Below are 21,135 nucleotides of genomic sequence, written 5' to 3'. Positions count from 1 at the left end.
ATTTGGTCTTCTTGTCTTTGGCAATAGACATTTTAGTTTAATACTATATTATCTTTAAGATATTTTTTAGTATTTTTGAGTGACATAAGAATGTATTAATATTTTAATTCTTTGAGGTTTATGTCCTTAATACCACCATATATGTTGCTAAATATAAAATCTTGCTTATGATATGGATTGGAATGATAATGCTCTTATCAATCAATTTTAGTATGATTTAAAAGATAACATCAAAGATTTACTATTAACAATGCTAAGAATAAATTCATTTAAGCAATTCATTACTCAAGCCATTACATGTGACAATCAATTCTTTAAATGACATTAAGAATAAAGATTTGATTGGAGAGGTAGAAGTGAAGTCATGACAATAAGCTCTATGTTCATAGAAGCTTATTCATAAAGATTAGAACCTATAAAAATTGACATGGTATATTTTAAAATTCTTATTAAGCAAAAAAAGACTTAATACTATCAAGAAAGATTAAGCTTATATTAAGGAGAACCTAAGCATACTTCTCAACATTGTGTAATGAAGTAATACAAGTACAAAATGAAGAGCATAGTTGCCAAAGAGGACAATATGTCAAAAAACTAATATCTTGAGCTACAATAGGGACCATACAACTAGGGACCATGCACCTATCTATTTCTCACATCCTTTACTTTATTTTGTAATAGAATTATTTTTTAAAATCTAAAAATCATGAAACCAATATTGATATTATTAAGATATTTTTGAAAAGATATTACACATCTTTCACTATTTTTGAGATTTTTCAATTATTGCATTGATTTTTTAAAGATATTCTTTATAAAAAAAATATGATTAAGATTTCTCAATTATTATTAGATCTTTATGAAAAAAAAAATAATAATTTGTGGCTCTTCTTATATTTTTCACATATAAAGAAAAATTAGAATGGAACAAAGAAGTTGAAGTATCTTTTGAAGTCAGAAAGATAATATTTATTTTTATATTTTATACATATTATATTGATTTTTAAGGCATTTTTTATAAAAAAATTTCTATAGATGAGGTTTTATCACAAGTGAGAATAAATCATAAATTCCACCAAATAGCTATTTATTCTTTAAAAAATTTAGTAGCCAAGATCTATGACAAAGAATTTTTTACAATTCTGGATTCATTTTAAGAATGACATCATTATCTAGAAGGCTCTTCTAATTCAATCATCATATATACTAATGACAAGAACCTTGAGTCGATACATGTCGAAACATATTTTAAATTGTTGCTAAGTCTGTTGGAGCATGTCTTTATTAAGATTTGATTTCAAGATCACTTATCAATTTAAAAAACAACATGGTTTCACATATGCTCTTTTTAAACATTCCTATCTTGTACCAAAAGATAAAGATGTATCTTTTGATTAATAAAAAATGATACTCTTGAAGTTGGAGCATTTCCATCTTTAAATAATAAAATCAATATTAATTGTTTATTCAACCTTTTTCAAGCAAGTTCAATTAAGTATGTTCTTTGATCATCTTCTTTATGATATTAAGAATATTTTTTCTAAGTCTCATATTACTTCTAAGTTTGAATTTAAAAATAATCTATTCTATTTCAAAGAACCATTATATATTCTAAAAAATAAAATATAATTATATATTCTTCAAACTCATCATAACTTTGAATAGTTAGACGTTGTGGATATAACAAAATTTTGGAGCTAATATTTAGAGATTTTTGGTGGTCTCAAATGTAAAAGGTACTTAAAAACTTTGTACAATCATGTAATATTTATTCAAGCTCAAAAATCCCTTGTTATTGACTTTATGGACTTCTTTGGTTATTACGTATATCAAAATAATTATAGTCTTTTGTTTCTATAGACTTTATTATGGATCTTTTAGTGTCGTAATACATGAAGTCTTGCTTGAGAATGCTCCGGGTACCTACCTGTAGAAGGTTGAATGGAAATTGCAACAACAAAATTCTAATTCTAATAGAATACTAACTAAATTGTAGTTAGACCATAACAATACTAAGTAAGCTTTAATCAAATTCAAAGAAACCTCAAGGGAATTATAAAAAAATAATAAGAAATCTTAAAGAAATATTAGAATGATTACAAATATATCTCAAATACATCTCAATTCAATCTTAATTTAATCCTACTTAAAATCCTATTGAACTTCATTCAAACTTTAGGCCAAAAACTAAGTAAATCTTAAATCCTAAACAAACAATAATAAAATCCTAAATCCTAAACCAAATCTTGACCAAATCCGAAATCAAATCCTAAATCAAATCCTAACCAAATCCTAAATCCTAAACCAAACCCTAATCAGATCCTAAATCCTAAACCAAATCCTAATCCTAAATCAGATCCTAACCAAATTCTAATCTTAAATCATATCCTAACCAAATTCTAATCTTAAATCAAATCCTAACCAAATTCTAAATCCTAAATCAAACCTTAATCAAATCTTAAACCCTAAACCAAATCCTAAACTCTAAATCAAATCTTAAATTCTAAACCAAATCCTAACCAAATCATAAATCTTAAATCAAACCTTAATCAAACTTTAAATCCTAAATCAAATTTTAAACCCTAAACCAAACCCTAAACCCTAAACCAAATCCTAACCTTAAATAAAATCCAAACAAATCCTAAACCCTAGTAATTTCTACAACAGATTAAACCTCAATAACTAATGAATGAACTATTGATCTTAACTCAAATTTTACATATTTCTTAAAAACTAAATTAAAAACAAGCACAAAAAATTTGAAAAGGGATTGGAATTACCAAATAGACGATAATCTCATAAATGTGCTCAGGTATTGGCCGGCATCCTTCTTCAATCTTAATGCCAATCTCTTGGAGCCAATATCTCTTTTTTTTACCATTCGATCAATTTTTCAATTCTCATACATATAGAAAAATAAGTCTAATATCTTTTCACAAAAAATTCACTCCAATCCAACTAATAGATTGCAAGAGATCTTAAAAACCTTCATTGAACCTAAAATTCTACTTTCTGAGACCTTGATCCACTTAAACCTTAATAATGCTTAATTCAACCATTAGATCGAGCTAAGATTCACAATACATATTAAGCACAATTATGACCATTAATCCACAAAATTTCATCTATAGATCTATTATAAAACACTTGAAATCACTAGAAATGTCAATCCTATTTTATTTCACAAAATCTACGTCATCCAAAAATAGTCTTGACTTTGTAAAGCTCTTATAAAGTCATAACAACTCTAAATTGCCCAAAACTAATGCTTATAGAAACCTTATTCAGTTTGCTATCAAACCCCACTCTCTGATCTACTAAAGAACCCCAGAGTCATTGTCGAGACTCGGTTTTGTGTCTTAGGATCTGATTTCGATCCAGGTTCATAACTGATCTTCTCCGGGTATCAATATCTAGTTTTTCTAAGTAAATTTTGCTAAAATTTATTTTTAACTTCCTTCTAAAGATGCCTATATCATTTATTTTTCCAATCTACTTTATTTTGCCTTATTTAAGGTCCTACAAAATAAGTAGAAGACACCTTTCTAAAAAGGCAGCATTGATACCTTTTAGTTTTACTACCCTTTTGACTATTAACTATATTTCTAAGATAATTTGCTCTAATACTTTAAACTAAGATCTCCTACATTATAATAATTTCTACACTCTTTCACTTATTAGTCGTGTTACATTATGACACCGATCACAAGTTCTTTTAACTCTATATTCATAATAGTAGATGGATTCATCAAGGTCACACATATTTTGTACTATATATAAAATCTATTACATGTGAAGAAATAATTAAGTCTTCCTTTGACACCATCTATTGCTATCATAGATTGCTAAGGAATACTATATTGGTTAGAAAGATACAATTAATATCAAGATTTTAGAAAATTATTTTTAAGTTTTTGAAGATGGACATAAAAATATCTTTGAAATTCCATTTTTAAATTGATGGCCAAATGGAGCAAGTGAATCAAGTACTAAAGTAGTATTTGAGGTGCACTATTAAGTATTTTGAAGATGATTGGACAATTCTTTTATTATTGATAAAATTTGCTTATATTAATATAATACATTCTTCTTTTTAATAATTTTTTTTTATCAATTATGATTTCTATCTATGACTTGATATTTTTGAATTTTTAAAAATTAATAATCTTATAGTAGAAGATTTGACAAATCATTTATTTGAACTACATACAATAATAAAGGCACAACTAAAAGAAGCTCAAAAATAACAAAAGATCAATGCAAATGCTATAAGAAGAAACAACCTCAATTCCATATTAGCAATAAAATATAATTATTTTGTTATAATATCAAGACTATTTGCCTTTGTGACAAGTTAGGTTATAATAGACTTGAATCATATATATATATATATATATATATATATATATATAAATTAGTCTAATTATTTATTGATTGTACTAACAAAAGTCTATGAAGATCCATCTTGTATTCCATGTGACTCTTTTTGAGCCATACAAGAGAATAAATATATCAAGAAAATGACAGATATCACATCTTTTTATAAAAATAGATAATAAGTAAGATTATAAGGTTGAAGAAGACTTAGATTCAAGATAGTACTAAAATAGGTTAGAATATCTTATTTATTAGTGTAGATATGATATTAATGAAAGTATATGAGAGTCAATCAAGAAACTTATAAATATAGAAAAAAATTGATATTTATTATTGACAATATCCATCAAAATTAAGATGAATGATAGTAAATTTTTACAATAAAAGAATTGTAGTTTAAAAAAGTTTACATTTGACCTTCTATCCTTGTTTGTAGTTTTTGTGTATTTGTCGCCTATGAAGATGAAGAACCAATAGCTAACAAATTCAACATAAAAGCCATTATTTGCTAATATATCAAATATAATATTGTGATTATTACACCTTTCAAGATGACATAATCAAGATGAAGATCTTTAAAAATAATATATTCTTTTTTAAATAAATGATAAGATACAATGCATTTCATATCACAAGTTTAGAAGAGACTTTCAATATTTGGTGATTTTATTAGAGGTAGGAATAATTTTCAATGGTATCATAAATATTTTGTTTGAAAGAAGTTACGAAAACCTTAATAATGACCAAATAACAAGGTGGTCTTCTTGCCTTGAAATAAAATACTATCAATGGCTGAAATGATCTATCAACTATCTTTAAAAAAAACAAAGATGAGAATATGTAGCAAATATAATTTATTGCATCTTAGACTTCCTCAACATATGATCACTACTATTGTATAGCATGGTTTTCTATCTGAGATTACACTGGGTACCTAGTTGTAGAGAATTTAGTTCTAACGTATTAGCCAAGCTCCAATAAGTTATTTAATCTTTAATGTAAAAGACAAATAAATACTACAATATCAAAAAAATATTGTACTACTAAAATCTTTTATATTTAAGAAGATTTGTACATAAGGCTTCCTAAAATATCTAAAAATTTCCTAACATTCTTGATTATACCAAATCATAACTAATCATTTACTAGTAAGTTAGATTTTCAATAATTCCAAAGAAAATCCATAATCTCCTCTAAAAAACTCATCTTTATATCAAAATTTAATCATAGCTCTATATATCCATCTTCAATATGTATATTAAGTCTTGACTTCCAAAAAATCCCTTAATTTTGTATAAAATGCTCAAATTATAATGAAATCTCTTCAAAATATATTTTTCCTACAAAATATTTATTCTTCTTGAACTTTAGAAATTCATATCACTTAATCCAATTTTTTAATTTTTTTCAAATTTATAGATAACATAGAATTTATCCTTAAGCATTATTACAAAAAAAATTCAACTATAAATTTTCTACCAATCATTTGGCATCTTAAAAATCCTAGCAAGTGCTTCAAATCCTAATTTGCAAGCACCTGAGTACTATTTTCTTCATATCTCACAAATTTAAAATCTAAATGCCACAAAATTTATGTATAAAGTTTAGTAATATGAAAATATGCATTTTTAAAATTTTTTAGGTAAAATCTTATCAAATTGCACAAGATATAGCTCAAAATACAACTACTAGCAATTCGGTTTACTTACTACTCCTTAGATTCCAAGCATTGATGTCAACTTCCAATATCTACTTCATTCCAGCTTAGAATTCATCAAATAGTATATGTAAAGTGTAGCCAAGAAAGTACTCTCTTCAATTCCAATCACTAATTCTTAATTACTTTCTATATGCATGTGTTATATCCAAAAGAGTGACAATAGATACAAAACCAATACCTTGACTTTAAGTGCCTATATCTCTTTCATAAAAACTCTAAATGACTCAAAATTTGTACCAAAATCATAGCCAAAAACCTGAACTTGGTGATCCTAGCCTCCAATATTCAAATTCCTTTGAAAGACTAATCCTAATCCCTAATATAGCCTTAGGTAACTTCCTTGAAGCCCATTGGACATGATTTTTCACCAATAGGAATGGAGATTTATATCATCTATGTCCATTCATTCATATGAATACCCTATCTATCTTTTTTGCTACTAAAATCCCTCTTCAATCCCTTTTTATATAAGATTTATATATTATATGCCTTAAATATCAAATTAAAGAACCAAAATAAAACTTTAAGAATCACCAATTTCTAACAAAGGTGACTTTAGATGTATAAAGTTACTACCAATAAAACTAGCTTCAAAAGTCACTATCAAAAGAAAATAAAGTTATATAAATTCTAATAGAAGTCCTTTTAAACAACTTCTTTTAGAGGTAGTAATCTATCCACATCCTATAACCAACAAAAATCCATTATCATGGCTTTCACTATGTTGTCTAATATATTGTGTATTAAATATATAGACACATTATTTTCACATGGTAGCTGAACCACAACACGACACCGCTCCTCATGGAATTCACCTTTAGAAGAGTGGATAATGTCACAAACATACATATTTATTTCAATAATTACTTCCCGTTTTTTCTTCCCACTTTAAAACTTACAGATATACAACAACAACAATTGTAACAATAAAAAAATAAAAAAATAAAAAAAATAAATTTCTTTAAATCTAATTTATTTTTAAAAAGATATGAAGAAAAATACTATATTATTTACAAATAATAAAGAGCAAACACATAAACCAAGGAGTAGAATCTCTTGGGCTCACAAAGCAGCAATCCAGCTCTCATCACGACCTTTAACTTTCAGATGCCATCAACTCTTCAATAGCTTTACCTTTGAACTGACTTTAAGCGTTCTGATTCCTTTTACCTTTTTCAGGTGCCTTTAGCTTTCCCGATGCCTCTCAGCGTTCCACGGTGGTCGAATCCAATATGCGCCATGAATTCGTTGTCAAAGACTCGATCAGCCAAACCCTAATTATGCTCCCTCACAATCTCTCCCTGTCTCTCTCTCCGCGGGAACGATCTTTCTCAACCACGATCTGAACCAGGGGAATCGCGACAGTCGGAGTCCGAGCTCCGAACTGCCAGTCACTGCAATCTCCGTTTCCAGGTGCTTCCGCAAATGCCACACTGCTCTAGCTCAATGGTTGCGATCGCCTCCATGTTCTGTTCCGTTTTTAGGAGAACTCATCGCTCTAGTCTCTTGTGGTTTCTGAGCGAGCTCTTCAGGGTTGGTGCTGTAGCTGGTAGCATTTGTAGCGGTGGGGTTCACAATGGCAGTTGAAGCGAGTTCTTCGCACGCTTCGATTGAGTTTAGGTTTGGTTGGTTTGTTAGGGTTTGGCTAAGAGTAAGCTAGGTGCTTGAATTACTGGTTTTGTGATCTTTGCCGCGAATACGTGAGGTGAGAGGAGACAGGAAAGCTATTTCGGTTTTAGGAGATTTTGCGTTTGGGAAGAGTGGAGGCAGGGGGTGAGGGGACCAGGGGATTTTATAGTTGTTTACTGAGGAGAAACTGATGTTGACCGTATAGCTATCGAGCGTGGTGTGAGTTGATCGAATTTGGAGGGTGATGTGCCGATTGAGTAACTTCGATAGCGGTGGAATCCGAATTTTTTCTTGAGTTTTATTCCACAAGCTTTTGGAGTAAAACTTAGGACATTGTCGGAATTTGACGAGAAAAACTTTGTCTCAACAAATGCGTTCAATTGGACGCCAAAGGTGTATTTGTAAGTAATTGTCTCGGAATGATTTCACTTGAATGACTCACGCGTTAGGGGGACGCAATTGGTGCCGAACTGTCGCATTGGATTTATCCTTCGAAAGACGGGATATTACCGTATTAAGGCTCTGTACATCTAGGAGTTAGTTGATTTCTATATTTGAAGAAGTGGTATCGCCACTTACTGGTTTTAGGATTGCATTTGGAACAGAATTTGGTTTCTCTTAATTAGTCACATTTGGGCAACGTCGGCCTTCGTAGGGCTCTCCAATTCCCCTTGGCTGCTCGATTATAGTGTGAACTGGACAAAGCTCTTCATGGTCTACCAGCAGTATCCCTATTGACCTGTCCGGATATCATATTCTAGATACCGTGGAGCTGGATTTGGTTCAACTTTTCTTGAGATTGTAGGTTTCTGATAAATAGGGAAATTCTGGCAGCCTTTAGATTCGGAGTTGGGCTGGCTTTTATTTGATCTCTTTCTCTAAGATACTGTAATGCTGAACTGGTGAGAGAAGAGAGCAGTGGAGGTTTTTCTATAGTTTGTTGATGTAACTGGCGGAATCGGAGTTAATCCAGTGCCTCAGGTGTTGATTCAATTGCTTCAATACTAATTTACTACTTTTCTTCTAGTTTTAGAACAAATCTACTTTTACAGCTACTCTTTCATGCTTGTTGATGTACTCATAATTCTGATCTAGTTTCAGCAGACACTTACAACTGCGAAGTTACAGATTGAGAGAATTCCTGCTACTGGTTGCAACTTACCTACGTCATTAGAGCAACTCGTTATCTCAAATACTTTGAGATTTGTTCGAAACAAAGTGATTTTGTGGAATCTGTTAAGAGTTTGTTTACTAGATTTCATCGATACTAATTCAACTTCTGAATGTGCTGGTTTGTCGCAGCTTACTCCAGATGTACAACAAGTAGTCTTTGGCTCACTTGTCCACAGGGCAGTGATGAGCAGATGATTGCAGGACTGTTGTTTTGATCTCCACCTTCTTACAGTTACAGCCATGGATTCATCCGGTTTCGGAAGGGCGGTTGCTGTTCCATTGGCGCCGCGCCAGGGTGTAGTGTTTGGGAAAGCAGCTGCGGCAGGGAAGCCTGGAGCTGGAACGACCGGAGCGAAAGCTGGAACTGCAACGGCTGGAGGAAAGGTTGCTGGTGGATCGGGTCCTGGATTTGGAGCTGGACCAAGCAGGCAGGCACTCAAGGGTGCCAGACCTGGTGCTCAGGGTTTTAACGCGGAAACTGAGCAAAATGTTTACAAAAGGAGGCCCAGCCCTACTCGCATGCGTAATGCACCTCCAGCTGGGGCTCATCCTCCTGTTAAACAAAGTACAGTGGGAGCAATCTTAAGTGATGCCGAGATGTTAAGGTAAGACAACTCTGCCCGTCGAAGTTTGCACCTTCAACCTCCAGTGACCTAGAAAATGGAGTAAACGGTAAATCAACTAATTGTTCGGTATGTCTTAATTTACATAGACCTGGTCTATTATTATGTAGCACTGGCTGCTTGAATGACTTATTGTACTATGGATAGTATTGATCAAGTGATTCCCTTTATATGTATGGGAATTCTTTTTGTGCCTATAGTTGCACTTCGTTAATCTTATAGATTTTGCTCTCAAGATGCAAATGTAACTGTAGTATCAACAACAACAACAACAGCAGCGACAATAATATTAGTAATAGCAGTAATAAAATATTATTAGTAATAAGATATTTATCAAGTAAAATTTCCTTTCTCTCCTCCATGTCAACCTTAAGGTTTCCATCGATATATGGAGGATGGATGGTTCAGAAGCAGATGTTTGATTATGTTTAGCTTGTATTATTCTTCGTTAGCTTGGATAATGTATTCTATCCTCCAGCTCACTGTGACGGTATTGCAGAGAAGCAACTGCAAAAGCACAGAGACTTCTACGCTTTTCACAAGGTCAAGAAACTCCCGATATTGTGCCACAGCCAAATATTACCCGTGGCTCGGGGAAGGCTGATCATCGGGTCCCTAACCGAGAATCTAGGCAGTTGAACCAAAGCCCGAAACCTGTAGGAGACAGCTCTCAGAATGACACTATGGAAACAGATGCCCTGGGGGAGGACTTTAACAACACGGAAGCAATTGTCGGGACCTGCGAGGATATGTGCTCAGGTGAAAGCCTTTCTCGTGTGCAAAGCAGTGTCATGTGCCACCTGTGGTTGAATGTGAGACGGATACAGGGATGTAGAGAAGCAGAGCACTATGCGATGCAGGGTTGGTCGAATTACTGAAAGTGTTTTACTTGCATGCTCTGCGTGATTCACAGAAATCGAACGACATGAACGTGAGAGAAAAGGTGATCTCGACAAATTTGAAAGAGTAGATGGGGACCGTAATCTTACAAGCGCTGACTTGGCAGTGAAGAAGGTACACTTGATGTGATTGAGTATTTGTTGGCTGCATCCGCTGGTCTAGCTTTTCTTGTAACTTCTGATTCTAATGCCTTATTGTACACTTGTCTTTTTTATATGCAAGATCATCCTTGATGGTGTCAACGTATTAGCAGTAGATTAAAGTGAGGCCAAGCGTAATTCTGTAGATCTTTGTAGCATCAATATCTTCCTAAGAATGTCTTAGTAACCTCGTGAGTAATAGTGTAAATTCTGGGCATATTTGATAAGAATAATTTCGAGTCTCAGAGTTACCTAGCTGGCGTCGCTTTTACAGTACTGTGAGCGTAAGTTGGTTGCTCTAATAAGTATTTGGCTTCTGGTTATTGTGCAGTACACAAGGACTCCTTCTCGGGAACCTCATTTGATTCGTCCACTTCCAGTTCTTCAAATGACAATGAACTATTTGTTGTCCTTGATCAATCAAGGTTATGATGAAGGGCTTTTGAGACTCCATAGTTTTTTATGGGATAGAATGAGAGCGGTGCGCATGGACTTACGTATGCAACACATATTCAACCGTGAAGCCATCACTATGCACGAGCAGATGGTGAGCACTCGACATCTTGAGCATTGCCTACCTCAAGTGAAGCTAGAAACTCTTATACTACTGATGAATATGTTTGAGAGGCGTAGTGTTGCGTGCTTGTTATTTAGAAAGTGAATTTACTGTTTATTCGTTATTTTAGTGTTCCCAGAGATTCTCTTTTGAATTATATCCGTTGGGTGTATCATTAATAAATGGTATACGTTCTCCTTTTTGAATGTTTTACTTCCAATTTAAATGGGTTCTATATTCTTGGCCAGATCCGATTTCACATTCTTGCGATGCATGAGCTTTGTCAGTATAAGAAAGGGGAAGGTTTCAATGAAGGTTTCGACGCCCATCTAAATATTGAGCAGATGAACAAAGCCTCTGTAGATCTCTTTGAAATGTATGATGATCATCGAAAAAGAGGAATTCAAGTGGAAACAGAGGCAGAGTTTCGAGGTTACTATGCTCTTTTGAAGCTTGACAAACACCCAGGGTATTCTGTGAGTATACTAGACTCTTCTCTAAAACTTTTACCAAGTATTACTTAAAGATTAGTGGTTTCAAAATCTAACGTTCTATGAGCGAAAGGCCTGTTCTTTCACCTTAAATAACATGAATGTATTGAATATCGAACCATTCTGCTGGTTCGTTTTAGGTTGAACCTGCGGAGCTATCTTTGGACCTTGCAAAAATGACACCAGAGATGCGAAATACTCGCCAAGTATTGTTCGCTCGGGATGTTGCCAGGTCTGCATTACTTGTCTCTTGCACTGTCCTATTTCAATTTTTGTAAAATTCTATCTTGATTTTGTTATTATTCTCGCAGGTAGCACATTGATGCTGAACTTTCGAAGTGGTTTTAGAATTGGTGTGGGGATGTAGTCTTCGACCGATATAAACATGTTTGTGCACACAGTGTTTACAGTCACTGATTAGGTCAGAAGGTTCTTCTATTTAGATCTTCTGCAATGATACACCCAATTTGAAACATCTCTGTAAGGTGTTCTTTTTGAGATGGCAGGGGGTTTGCGAAGTCCATCTTATGGGAGTTGGTATTTTCTCATGGTTGTACTTGGTCAATCCTGCTGGTGTTATTGTTAGCCAAAATTGCAGGATGGCAATTGAAATAGGTTGAACAAAGTCTACGTGGAGTTTGGCAATATTCCAAAACCTGCATCATCCTTGGAAGCAATTGAAGAGTGTATATTTGGACATTGCGGAGGATGCCTTGTTGGTGTAGTCTTTGTTTGGGCTCGACATGACTGAATTCAAGGAGGAAGCAGCTCTTGTGCTCTCGCACTAATGCACACTTTCTTAGCAGACATGAATATTTGATGGAAAGATTTTTCCGCTTGGGTGGGTGTGTTCAACTGGATTTATCAGGGCATGCCGTGGGGGTAATTATATTGCATTTTTCCGTTTAGCGAGGAAGGCCACATATCTTCAAGCATGTCTCATGCATGCTCATTTTTCGAAGGTAATCTTTCTCACTGTTCGAAAATTAATATCTGTGCTTTGTTGCTGACTATGCTTTGTAGCTATTCTAAGTTTGTGGTCAAAGGAAAAAAATAAAAAATATATACATATATAAACACACACATGCATAACTCGAATCATTACGCAATGAAGTAGATCATAGATTCTCTCTGTTTGCAGTAGAAGTCTTCTTTCAAATTTTGTGTTAAATCAGTACTGATATGTGATGTTATCCCGTTTTATGCACAGCTTCGAACTGAGGCTTTAGCAATGCTTCATAGCGGTCTACAGAAGAATCAGGGCGTTCCCGTCACACAAGTTGTTAAGTGGCTGGGTATGGAGGTACATGAATCTGTGTCATCATGTTTTATTCATTACATATCTGTATGAGTTCTCAAGCAATAGTTTCCCACAGTAGGTATTGTTGTTTTCAGTGTCTGCACTATAGTCCCAGGTCCAATGTATTTTTGTAGATGAGTCACTTGTCACCAGAGTCTTTTAGCCCTGGGCAGTTGAGAATTGGGAATAGAGGAATGGTGCCACCAGCGAATTCTTGATATTGTTGATGTGGGTCTTCTCCTGATAACTAGAGTGAAGACATTGAAACTTTGGTGGAGTACCACGGCTTCAGTATAAAATCCTTTGAGAAAGAATATGTTATAAAGGATGGCCCTTTACTCAATCGGGATGCAGAATACGAAACGCGCCGTTCACGTCTAGTGGAAGCAAAACGGTCTTCTACTATTGTCGAGGACGTTGAAGGTAAGGGGCAACAACAGCCTGTAGTCGATAGTTGGGTAGCTACCCCGATGACACCTGGTATACAAGAAGAAGAGATGGCTGATTATGAAGATGATGATCTGCTCTCTGTGGTGGAGACGCCTGAAGTATCTCCAGTGCAGCAGCTTTGGACTACACCACCAGGACGATCCAGTCCAGGTGCCAGTCGAGAAGCTGAGGACATGCGCATCTCCCCTCCCTACAAATCAATATCTCCTCTTAACGGTGGCCAGGCGATGCCATCCGCAAATATTTTTGGTTCAAATCGTATACCGTTGTGGCCCACCCCTCAACAAATTCATTTACTGCCCACCCCCCCCACAGAAATTCTTAGTCCACAGAGGGGCCGGAAGCGGGAATCGTACCCAGGGCGACTAACTCAAGACAATGACTTGAAGGAGGGGCATAAGAAATTAGTTACTGCAGAAGGAGCTATTGATGTGGAACCAGAGGAAGAAGTAGATGATTTACCTGAGACTGGCCCTACTTTAGAGGAGATTAGGGCACAAAAAGTGCTGGAGTGGGAAGTTGAAGAGGCTGAGAGGGAAAAAGAAAGGGAACGTGAGAGGAGGAAACGCGCAGCAGAAGTAGCTGAAGTTGCTGCTGCAAACTGGGCAGCCAAGCTTGCTGCTGATGCTGAATTGAAAAGACAACGTCAGGAAGAGCAAAGACTAGCTACCTACAGGGCAGAGGCAAGCGCTGGAAAGAAACGGCTTTGGCTTAGGTAACTCTGATCCTAGCTTAATTACCCTGACCTTTGATTGCAATTTTTCATTCTGATTCTCTTTTCTTCTTCTCCAATCTTTTTTCGTCCCAGTTGATGTCTTGCTTCACCTCTTGAGAATTGCGGAGTGCATAAGGAAATTGTTCATTTTAAATCATGGTTTTCCCAGCAGTTGAACATTGTATCTTTCCATAAAGTCATCCAATTTTTCGTTTTATGTATTGGACGTCTCGCCACACTACAGGGTAATGACACTCTTGTCAACTTGTGTGGTAACAGACGATGGAAACGCAGGGCTGCCATCATGGCAGAGGAGAAGCGTAGGCGCAAGATTAGAGCAGAGGCTGCATTGGGTTCTCTGTCTGTTGGGTCCCCTTTAGTTGGTCCCAAATCTGATAAAGAAGGCGTGAGTTATTTTTAGTTGCATCCACTGTTGCCTTATTTTACGAACACTCTTCTCTATGTGGTTCAAGTGGAAATGTCTTATAATGTTGCACAAAATTCTTTTGTGATGATTTAAAAGCTGAAGTTATAAGCATTCTAACCAGACAAAATGATATTAATTTATTTATTCTTGTGAATATTTTGGCTTGATGTTGTCAGGCACTTGTTGCACAAGCAAGCGGTGGACTCGCATCAACGTCGATGGATGAAGTTACGAGGGTGCGCTCGGAGAAAATTCATGAGATGTGGAAACCCTTAGATGTGGCATCACTGGTGCTTCCGTTGTTTGAACATATGTTTCCTACAACGAAGTTCATTACATTTAAGTTACTTCTGTCAGTTGGCGATAGAGATCCCTCTAATGTGGCTGGGCAATGGTTATCTAACAAGTTGTCTAGACGCCAGCTTGTCATCCCAGAAGTTCATTCAGATGGCCGCACTCCGGGGTTATGGTTTGAAGTTACGGATATAGATGAAAACAAAGAAGAGACCGCATTGCATGGAGCTAGTGGTCTTGTGTTCCTGGTCCGGAAGGGGCATTCAATCATTGATGAACGAGCTCGACTGCACTCATTGGTGGAAACTTTTCCCGTTGGAGTCCGACTTCCACTTTTACTTCTTTATTCGCCCAAAGAACGTAACATTGAAGCAGAAACAGAGAAATTGAAATCTTCTCTAGGGTTGTTTGATTTTGAAGGACTTCGAATAGGTTGGCAAAACGTGTCACCTGTGTCATCACGTAATGATGGAGGTTTTTACAGTGATGGGTTTATTTCTGGAGGTTTGGTATGGCTAGCTAATAGTGCTTCTGGTCAGCCCAACTTACGTCCTATCCATGTCCGCGAATTAGTATCAAACAACTTAGATGGCCATGGTAAGATTCTTTTGGCTAGTTCCTCTACAAATGTGACTCCTGAGCGTTGCATAAGTATCTTCAATCGCTCATTAAAGTCAGCTGCTATGGAAATTCGCAAAGCTGTGGGTGCTGCACCACCTCATTGGCCACCTCCTGAGGCTGAATCTGAAGTGAGGGATGTGCTACCTGGAGTTTTGCCTCAGCAAGGATGGAATGAACCAGATCTGTTGGATCCAATTTTTAAGGCTCTGCATTTGGCTCAGTTGCCCAGATTTCCTCTGATTGAGCAGCTTAAGCCAAGCTCTCCCACAAGTGCGTGGGAGAATGTGCGGTACCAAAAGGTATTATCTATCTTCAATGTTGCCTTTTTTTCATGTAGAAATTTCATAACTTGAATGGTTTTATCTGGCATGGTAAGTAGTTGGTCATAGGGATACTGTAATTGGCTAATTTTCGTTGCATTAGTTATTAGTATGTAGTACCTCCTTATCTGCAATCTTTGCACAAAATGCCTGAAATGTGTTTTAAAGTAGTCTATACCTGGCACTATTCTGATTAAACAGCATTAATAGTGCATTATTTATTTGTTTTGTTTTGTCTTCTTAGATATTGAATCTTTAGCTGGACTTTTTTTTTTTTTTTTTTTTTTTTTTTTTTTCCTCTTCCCTGTGGGTCTGTAATCACTCTCGACTATTTTTACCTGTTGAATGAGGTTTGGTGCGATCTTTCTTTGGTTGTCGGTTACTGATATTGGTTGCATTTTGGTTTACAGGCAGCTGTGGAAAGGGCTTTGCAAAAATACCTTGCTTCTGTTGATAAACTAAAGGAAGACGATCCTGTCCTTGTCCGCCAAGTACAGGTGATGGTGCAAAGGAATAGCTCTCTTGAATGGACTGATTCAGGACGTGTGCTGGTTCCTCGTTGGGCGAACATTTTTCAAGCCATCTATCAAACTCGTTTGCTACTACTCAACAGCGAGCCGCCCCCAACTGTCTACATTGTATCAAAAGATGAGGAGGTGGAGCGACCATTGGAACTGGATGAAGTGGAACAGCTCATTCCTTTTGCAAAAGAAATTGCCGCTGGGACCCCCTTTGGCAGGACGAGGCAAGTTAATCTCGTATTTGACGACAGAGAGGAGCAACAAGAAAGGAGCAATCTTCAAGAGAAGCTGACTTTAGCCAAGTCATACGCAGATCGGATTAGGTTTGAAGAACATGAGAGCACGATTCTATCAACAGAACATGCAACTCCACAGAACATGGAGGATATGTCACCTTTCGTGGTGCAAGGAAACACCTGGTCAGTATTTGCACCGTCTTTAGAGTCCTGGCAACAAGATCCATCTGCTTCCTTGAAGAAGAGGCGATTGGGAACTTCTTTTGAGAATGCCATCGAGCCTCTCCACACAAATTTAATCAATTCTGGAGCATCCACTATGTGGACAGAGACCACTGGTGTTAGTGACTTACAGGCCACTGGATCTCCTGGTTCTTCACCGCTTGAAAATAGTCTCGGCCATAAAGTCTCTGGGACATTTAAAATTCCTCGCTTACCATTGGAAATAGAAATAGACATCATGTTCACGAAGCTGGACAGTAACTTTGACCGTGCACTACGTCGGGCCAGCTCAGATATGTGCTTCGCTGACACCCGGTTGGGAGCCGACTTCGACGCTGAAGGCGCTTCTAACGAGAGGAGTTACTTTGATACTGAAGGTAATATATCTTATGACAGGACCGTAGAAAGGAGGGAGAGTGGGCACACTAAACCATGTATATCGATTACCAGCAGTGGCATGGAAAGTATTGATGATATGTTGGAAAGGTGCTGGAGAGCTCAGAAGAGTATTGATCGAAAACTTGAATATACATTTGGCATCGCTCATGTCTGAGGGATGTCATCTAAATCGTTGGCCACCCACAGTTTTCTTTTGACGTATGATATCTTTTGAGATCTGCTCTAATGAGACTACTACCTTGCAGAATAGATGAAAAAAGAAATTGTGAGATTATCTAGGGATTAATGATCTTGTAAAATTCGTGGGCTGCAAGGGTAGAATCTTGGAGATCAGAAGTAGTTCATCATGTATACTTATGTATTAAACCATGAATGCATTATTCTCACTGTGCAGTTCCCTTTTAGTTACGTATACGTTTCCTCAAATCTCACCGCATCAATTTTGAAAGAGGCTGGTCAAATTATGAAAGGTTAGAACTGTCTCAAGCCCAACTTTTGCCTCACGCCCGTAAACAGAATTGAAAGTGTAAGTACGTCTTTAGAATCTAGTAGAAGCTTTGTGATCCCCTCAATAACTGCTGCTTTGACAATGGTGATATTGCATTCGCCTCAAGAAACACGGCGTACAATGCGGTAAACAACGCATTTGGCTCGACTGACGCTGCAGGCTTTGAATTCGCCAATTTGCCTTCTGCTACCGCAATTTGCAGGTGATAACAATATCTGATAAATGCAAACGAGATGAAAGCATGAATGTGATGAAATCCAGATTTAGAGTAGATTCGAAAAGCAAAAAAAAGAGATTGCAAATGCACCGGAAAAGGATCGAGTAATGGATATTACAGGGTGTGGAGCTGAACTCACGTAAGGTTAGTCTACTTGTTGGAAGCAATCCTAAGTGCCTTTTTCACACCTACAAAGCATGTAAGACCCATTTTCTTTTGGCTTCTTGCTAAATCTCCTCTCATTTTTCTTTGTCTTTTGTAATCATTTAGTTAAAAAGGTTGACAAAAAGTGCTCCCCAAGGGCATCCAATTATTTCTAAGTATCCAATAATTATTGTCTTACAAAATATAGACTTAATCAATTGATATAATCATACATAATTAACAAGTGTGTCTAAACATCTATTACATTGTTGCTTATACAAGGATAACATATACATGTAGATATTAGTAGGATATTGTTTTTTAGGTGTTATTCCTAAATAAAATAAAATAACCAACTATTATCAATAGAAATTGTGCAAAGTATTTATTAAGATTACTTGAAAAAATATAGAGTTTCAAGATTTAAGATATTAGAATTGTAGCAATGTATGGATAGATGTATGGCTATTTGAAAGACCATGGTAGTTGTAGCATGACATTTGGCAATTTCTTGTTGCATTAGATAGTGGCTTGGTAGGTAATAATGCCTTTACTTTTAAGGGGGTTTGCTTCAATCTAGTGTAGAAACATTATTAGTATACTTGTCAATTAATACATGAGTTTAGAAGTGAAGCTAAAAGGAAAGAGTAAGTATGTGTAATACAAAAGAAAAGTGCATAGAAGATGCAATCTTAGATGGGCTATATACAAGATATCTTATTAATTTACATACTTGTTCAGCATATGTGATTGAGTGTAAGTGCCACACTGTAGGCTTTTTATGTGTAAAGTTCTATGTTAAAAAAAGAGGAGGATTTTTTACTTATTAAAATAAATTAATATTATTATATATTTTAATATAATGATAATAATATAATAAAAATAAAATAATATTGTGTTTATACACAAATTTTGAATGCTAAAATAATATTAGGTTTTAGTTTTAGTTAGATATGTTGAACTAGAACCTTGATATGTAACACTAAATATTTATTGATGGAAAAATCAATTCTTATTCATAAGAAAAGATAAAAATAAAATTATTTAATTGAAGAAAATAAATAAATAAATAAATAATTGGTGATACGAATTAAAAATATTTTCCAACTTTTTTTTCTTAATTTTTTCACATTAGATAATAAATAAAAATAAATATAGATATATTTTGATAATTTTTTTTCTTCTAATAAATGCAACAATCTTATAAGTTATATGCACATCAAATGCTCTTGATACAACTTTTAATTATTCAAACCCACTAATATCTAAAAAAGTCATATTCTTATAATAATCATTTAATAGTTATTTTAAATCTTTTATGGCATCAAATCTTGCATATATTTTTTGAAGTATTATATAATTATTTAATATGAGTACTTTCAAAGATTGTAAGTTTTTAAAGTCTTGCCATATTTTACGCAAAATGTCACAATTTACTAAATTAGTTCTACTTAAAGAAAAAATTGGATATATGTGAGTCATCAGATTAACTCACTAGTTGTTTTAAGACAAAAGAATGCATGTAGAGTGCCAAAATTACAATTATTACGTAAAGATGTGCTTAGAAGATGTTAAAGAAAGAAGAATAGTATTAATGGAGAAGAAATGGAGTCTTAGTAAGTCTTGGAGGTAATTATTTTAGTTGATTTAGTATTTTTACTTATTATTGAGGAGTAAGGATTAGTTACTAAAATCAATATTTAATTGATCTTATATCTATATGTATTACTTATACAAAAACTATAAATGTTAGTTAATAGTTAGAAGAAGCATGAGAAAGAACCTCATCTCTTTTTAGTTATTTATATAGAAAGTAGAATTTATAGTAGATTTAAATTGATTCCAATACTATAAAAAAATTAATAATATAAGAAATTATATCCTTAAATTGCTATTAGTATTATAAAAACATTATAGGAATTTTTAGAATTTATTTAGAAATTATTTAGAATTTTTAGTAGATTCAAATTGATTTTATCACTATAAAAAATCATCAATATAGGAAATTATATCTTTGAATGGATATTAGAATTATAGAAATAATATAGGAATTTTTAGAATTTATTTAGAATTTATTTAGAATTTTCTATGAATTTTTAGGATAATTTTTAAGACTTGGATAAAATTGAGTTTTACCACTTGGGAAGCCATTATGAAGAAATAGAGCAAGGTTTGAAGGCCACACAATGTCATTAGGCTAATTGAGTGTTTTTGAACACCATGGTGAAGTCAAAAATGTAAAAATATTAATTCTACTAGTAGAAAATAAGAGGACCAGCAGCTAGTATAGTCCTTATACGAAGGGAGGTGCACAAGTCCCATATGGGTTGTAGCACCTTGGATGTAGGTAGGAAGATAAGACTAAGGCCTCAAGGCCTCTTTAGACAACCCATATACACTACATGTGAGCCTTGGTGAGGTTCGAACCTTTGATCTATTAACAAGTTACCCTTGAGGTAAAATATTTTTCACTTAACTTTCCATTTGTTGTTATTTTTAATCCTTCATAACTTACTCATAGTAACTCGGATTTACATGTTTTTTACATCATTGAAAATATTTAAAAAAATTACCTTTTCTAAAAATATAATTTTAAATTTTACTTTTTACCTTTTATTGGGTGAAAATCCAGTGAACAGACTGTGACTCGTTTTGTAGTGTACAATTGCTTGATTGCACTTGTTTCACTTGTTTTGTGTTATTCTCCTTTAGTTCTTGTTGTTTGTTACTTCCACTTTATACCACCCATTACAAGAAACTCTTAATTGAGGCCATCTTGTAATTTGGGTTGAAGGGTGGAATTTTACACTCACAATATACAGTATTTCTTATAATTTAATTTTTTTTATAATTTAAATTTAATCACTTTAAAGTATTTATGTATATAAGCATAGTATTTAAATTTGATAAATTTGTATATTCTTCCAAAAAAGAATTATCTAACATTATTTTTACTAATAATATCCATATTTAAAATTAATTATTAATTATTTTAAGTATACAATGTTATATGATTCAATAAAAAAAATGACCTTAAATATTTAAATTAAATAAAATTTAATACAACAAGTTTTTTCATATTAATGTAATATATAATATTTGTAAATACTTTTATATTATCTTATACAATTATTATATCTCTTTTTTTAAAA

At 34.3% G+C, this 21,135-nt stretch overlaps 1 protein-coding gene across 1 annotated transcript; it reads left to right on the top strand.

Annotated features, from left to right (window-relative positions):
• Positions 1 to 7,349: 7,349 nt before the first annotated feature.
• On the top strand, positions 7,350 to 17,518 carry LOC112279942 (SAC3 family protein B). The gene is made up of 13 exons (XM_024514752.3): positions 7,350 to 7,510; positions 9,029 to 9,504; positions 10,022 to 10,281; positions 10,436 to 10,536; positions 10,894 to 11,109; positions 11,367 to 11,594; positions 11,750 to 11,841; positions 12,478 to 12,571; positions 12,820 to 12,912; positions 13,161 to 14,074; positions 14,354 to 14,480; positions 14,678 to 15,715; positions 16,147 to 17,518. The coding sequence occupies exons 2-13, from the start codon at positions 9,140 to 9,142 to the stop codon at positions 17,266 to 17,268; spliced, it is 4,650 nt and encodes a 1,549-aa protein (XP_024370520.1). The 5' UTR covers positions 7,350 to 7,510; positions 9,029 to 9,139; the 3' UTR covers positions 17,269 to 17,518.
• Positions 17,519 to 21,135: the final 3,617 nt, after the last annotated feature.

The sequence above is a fragment of the Physcomitrium patens genome, chromosome 3, assembly GCF_059467195.1.
Source record: "Physcomitrium patens ecotype Gransden chromosome 3, ASM5946719v1, whole genome shotgun sequence".
NCBI lineage: Eukaryota > Viridiplantae > Streptophyta > Bryopsida > Funariales > Funariaceae > Physcomitrium > Physcomitrium patens.
This window is presented reverse-complemented; position numbering and strand designations above follow the sequence as displayed.

Bases quoted from the DNA above. Each gene is read 5' to 3' on its own strand.
- LOC112279942 (XM_024514752.3), top strand. From the start codon at position 9,140: ATGGATTCATCCGGTTTCGGAAGGGCGGTTGCTGTTCCATTGGCGCCG. The intron at 9,505-10,021 runs GTAAGACAACTC...ACGGTATTGCAG, and splicing joins AGTGATGCCGAGATGTTAAG to AGAAGCAACTGCAAAAGCAC. The intron at 10,537-10,893 runs GTACACTTGATG...GTTATTGTGCAG, and splicing joins CTGACTTGGCAGTGAAGAAG to TACACAAGGACTCCTTCTCG.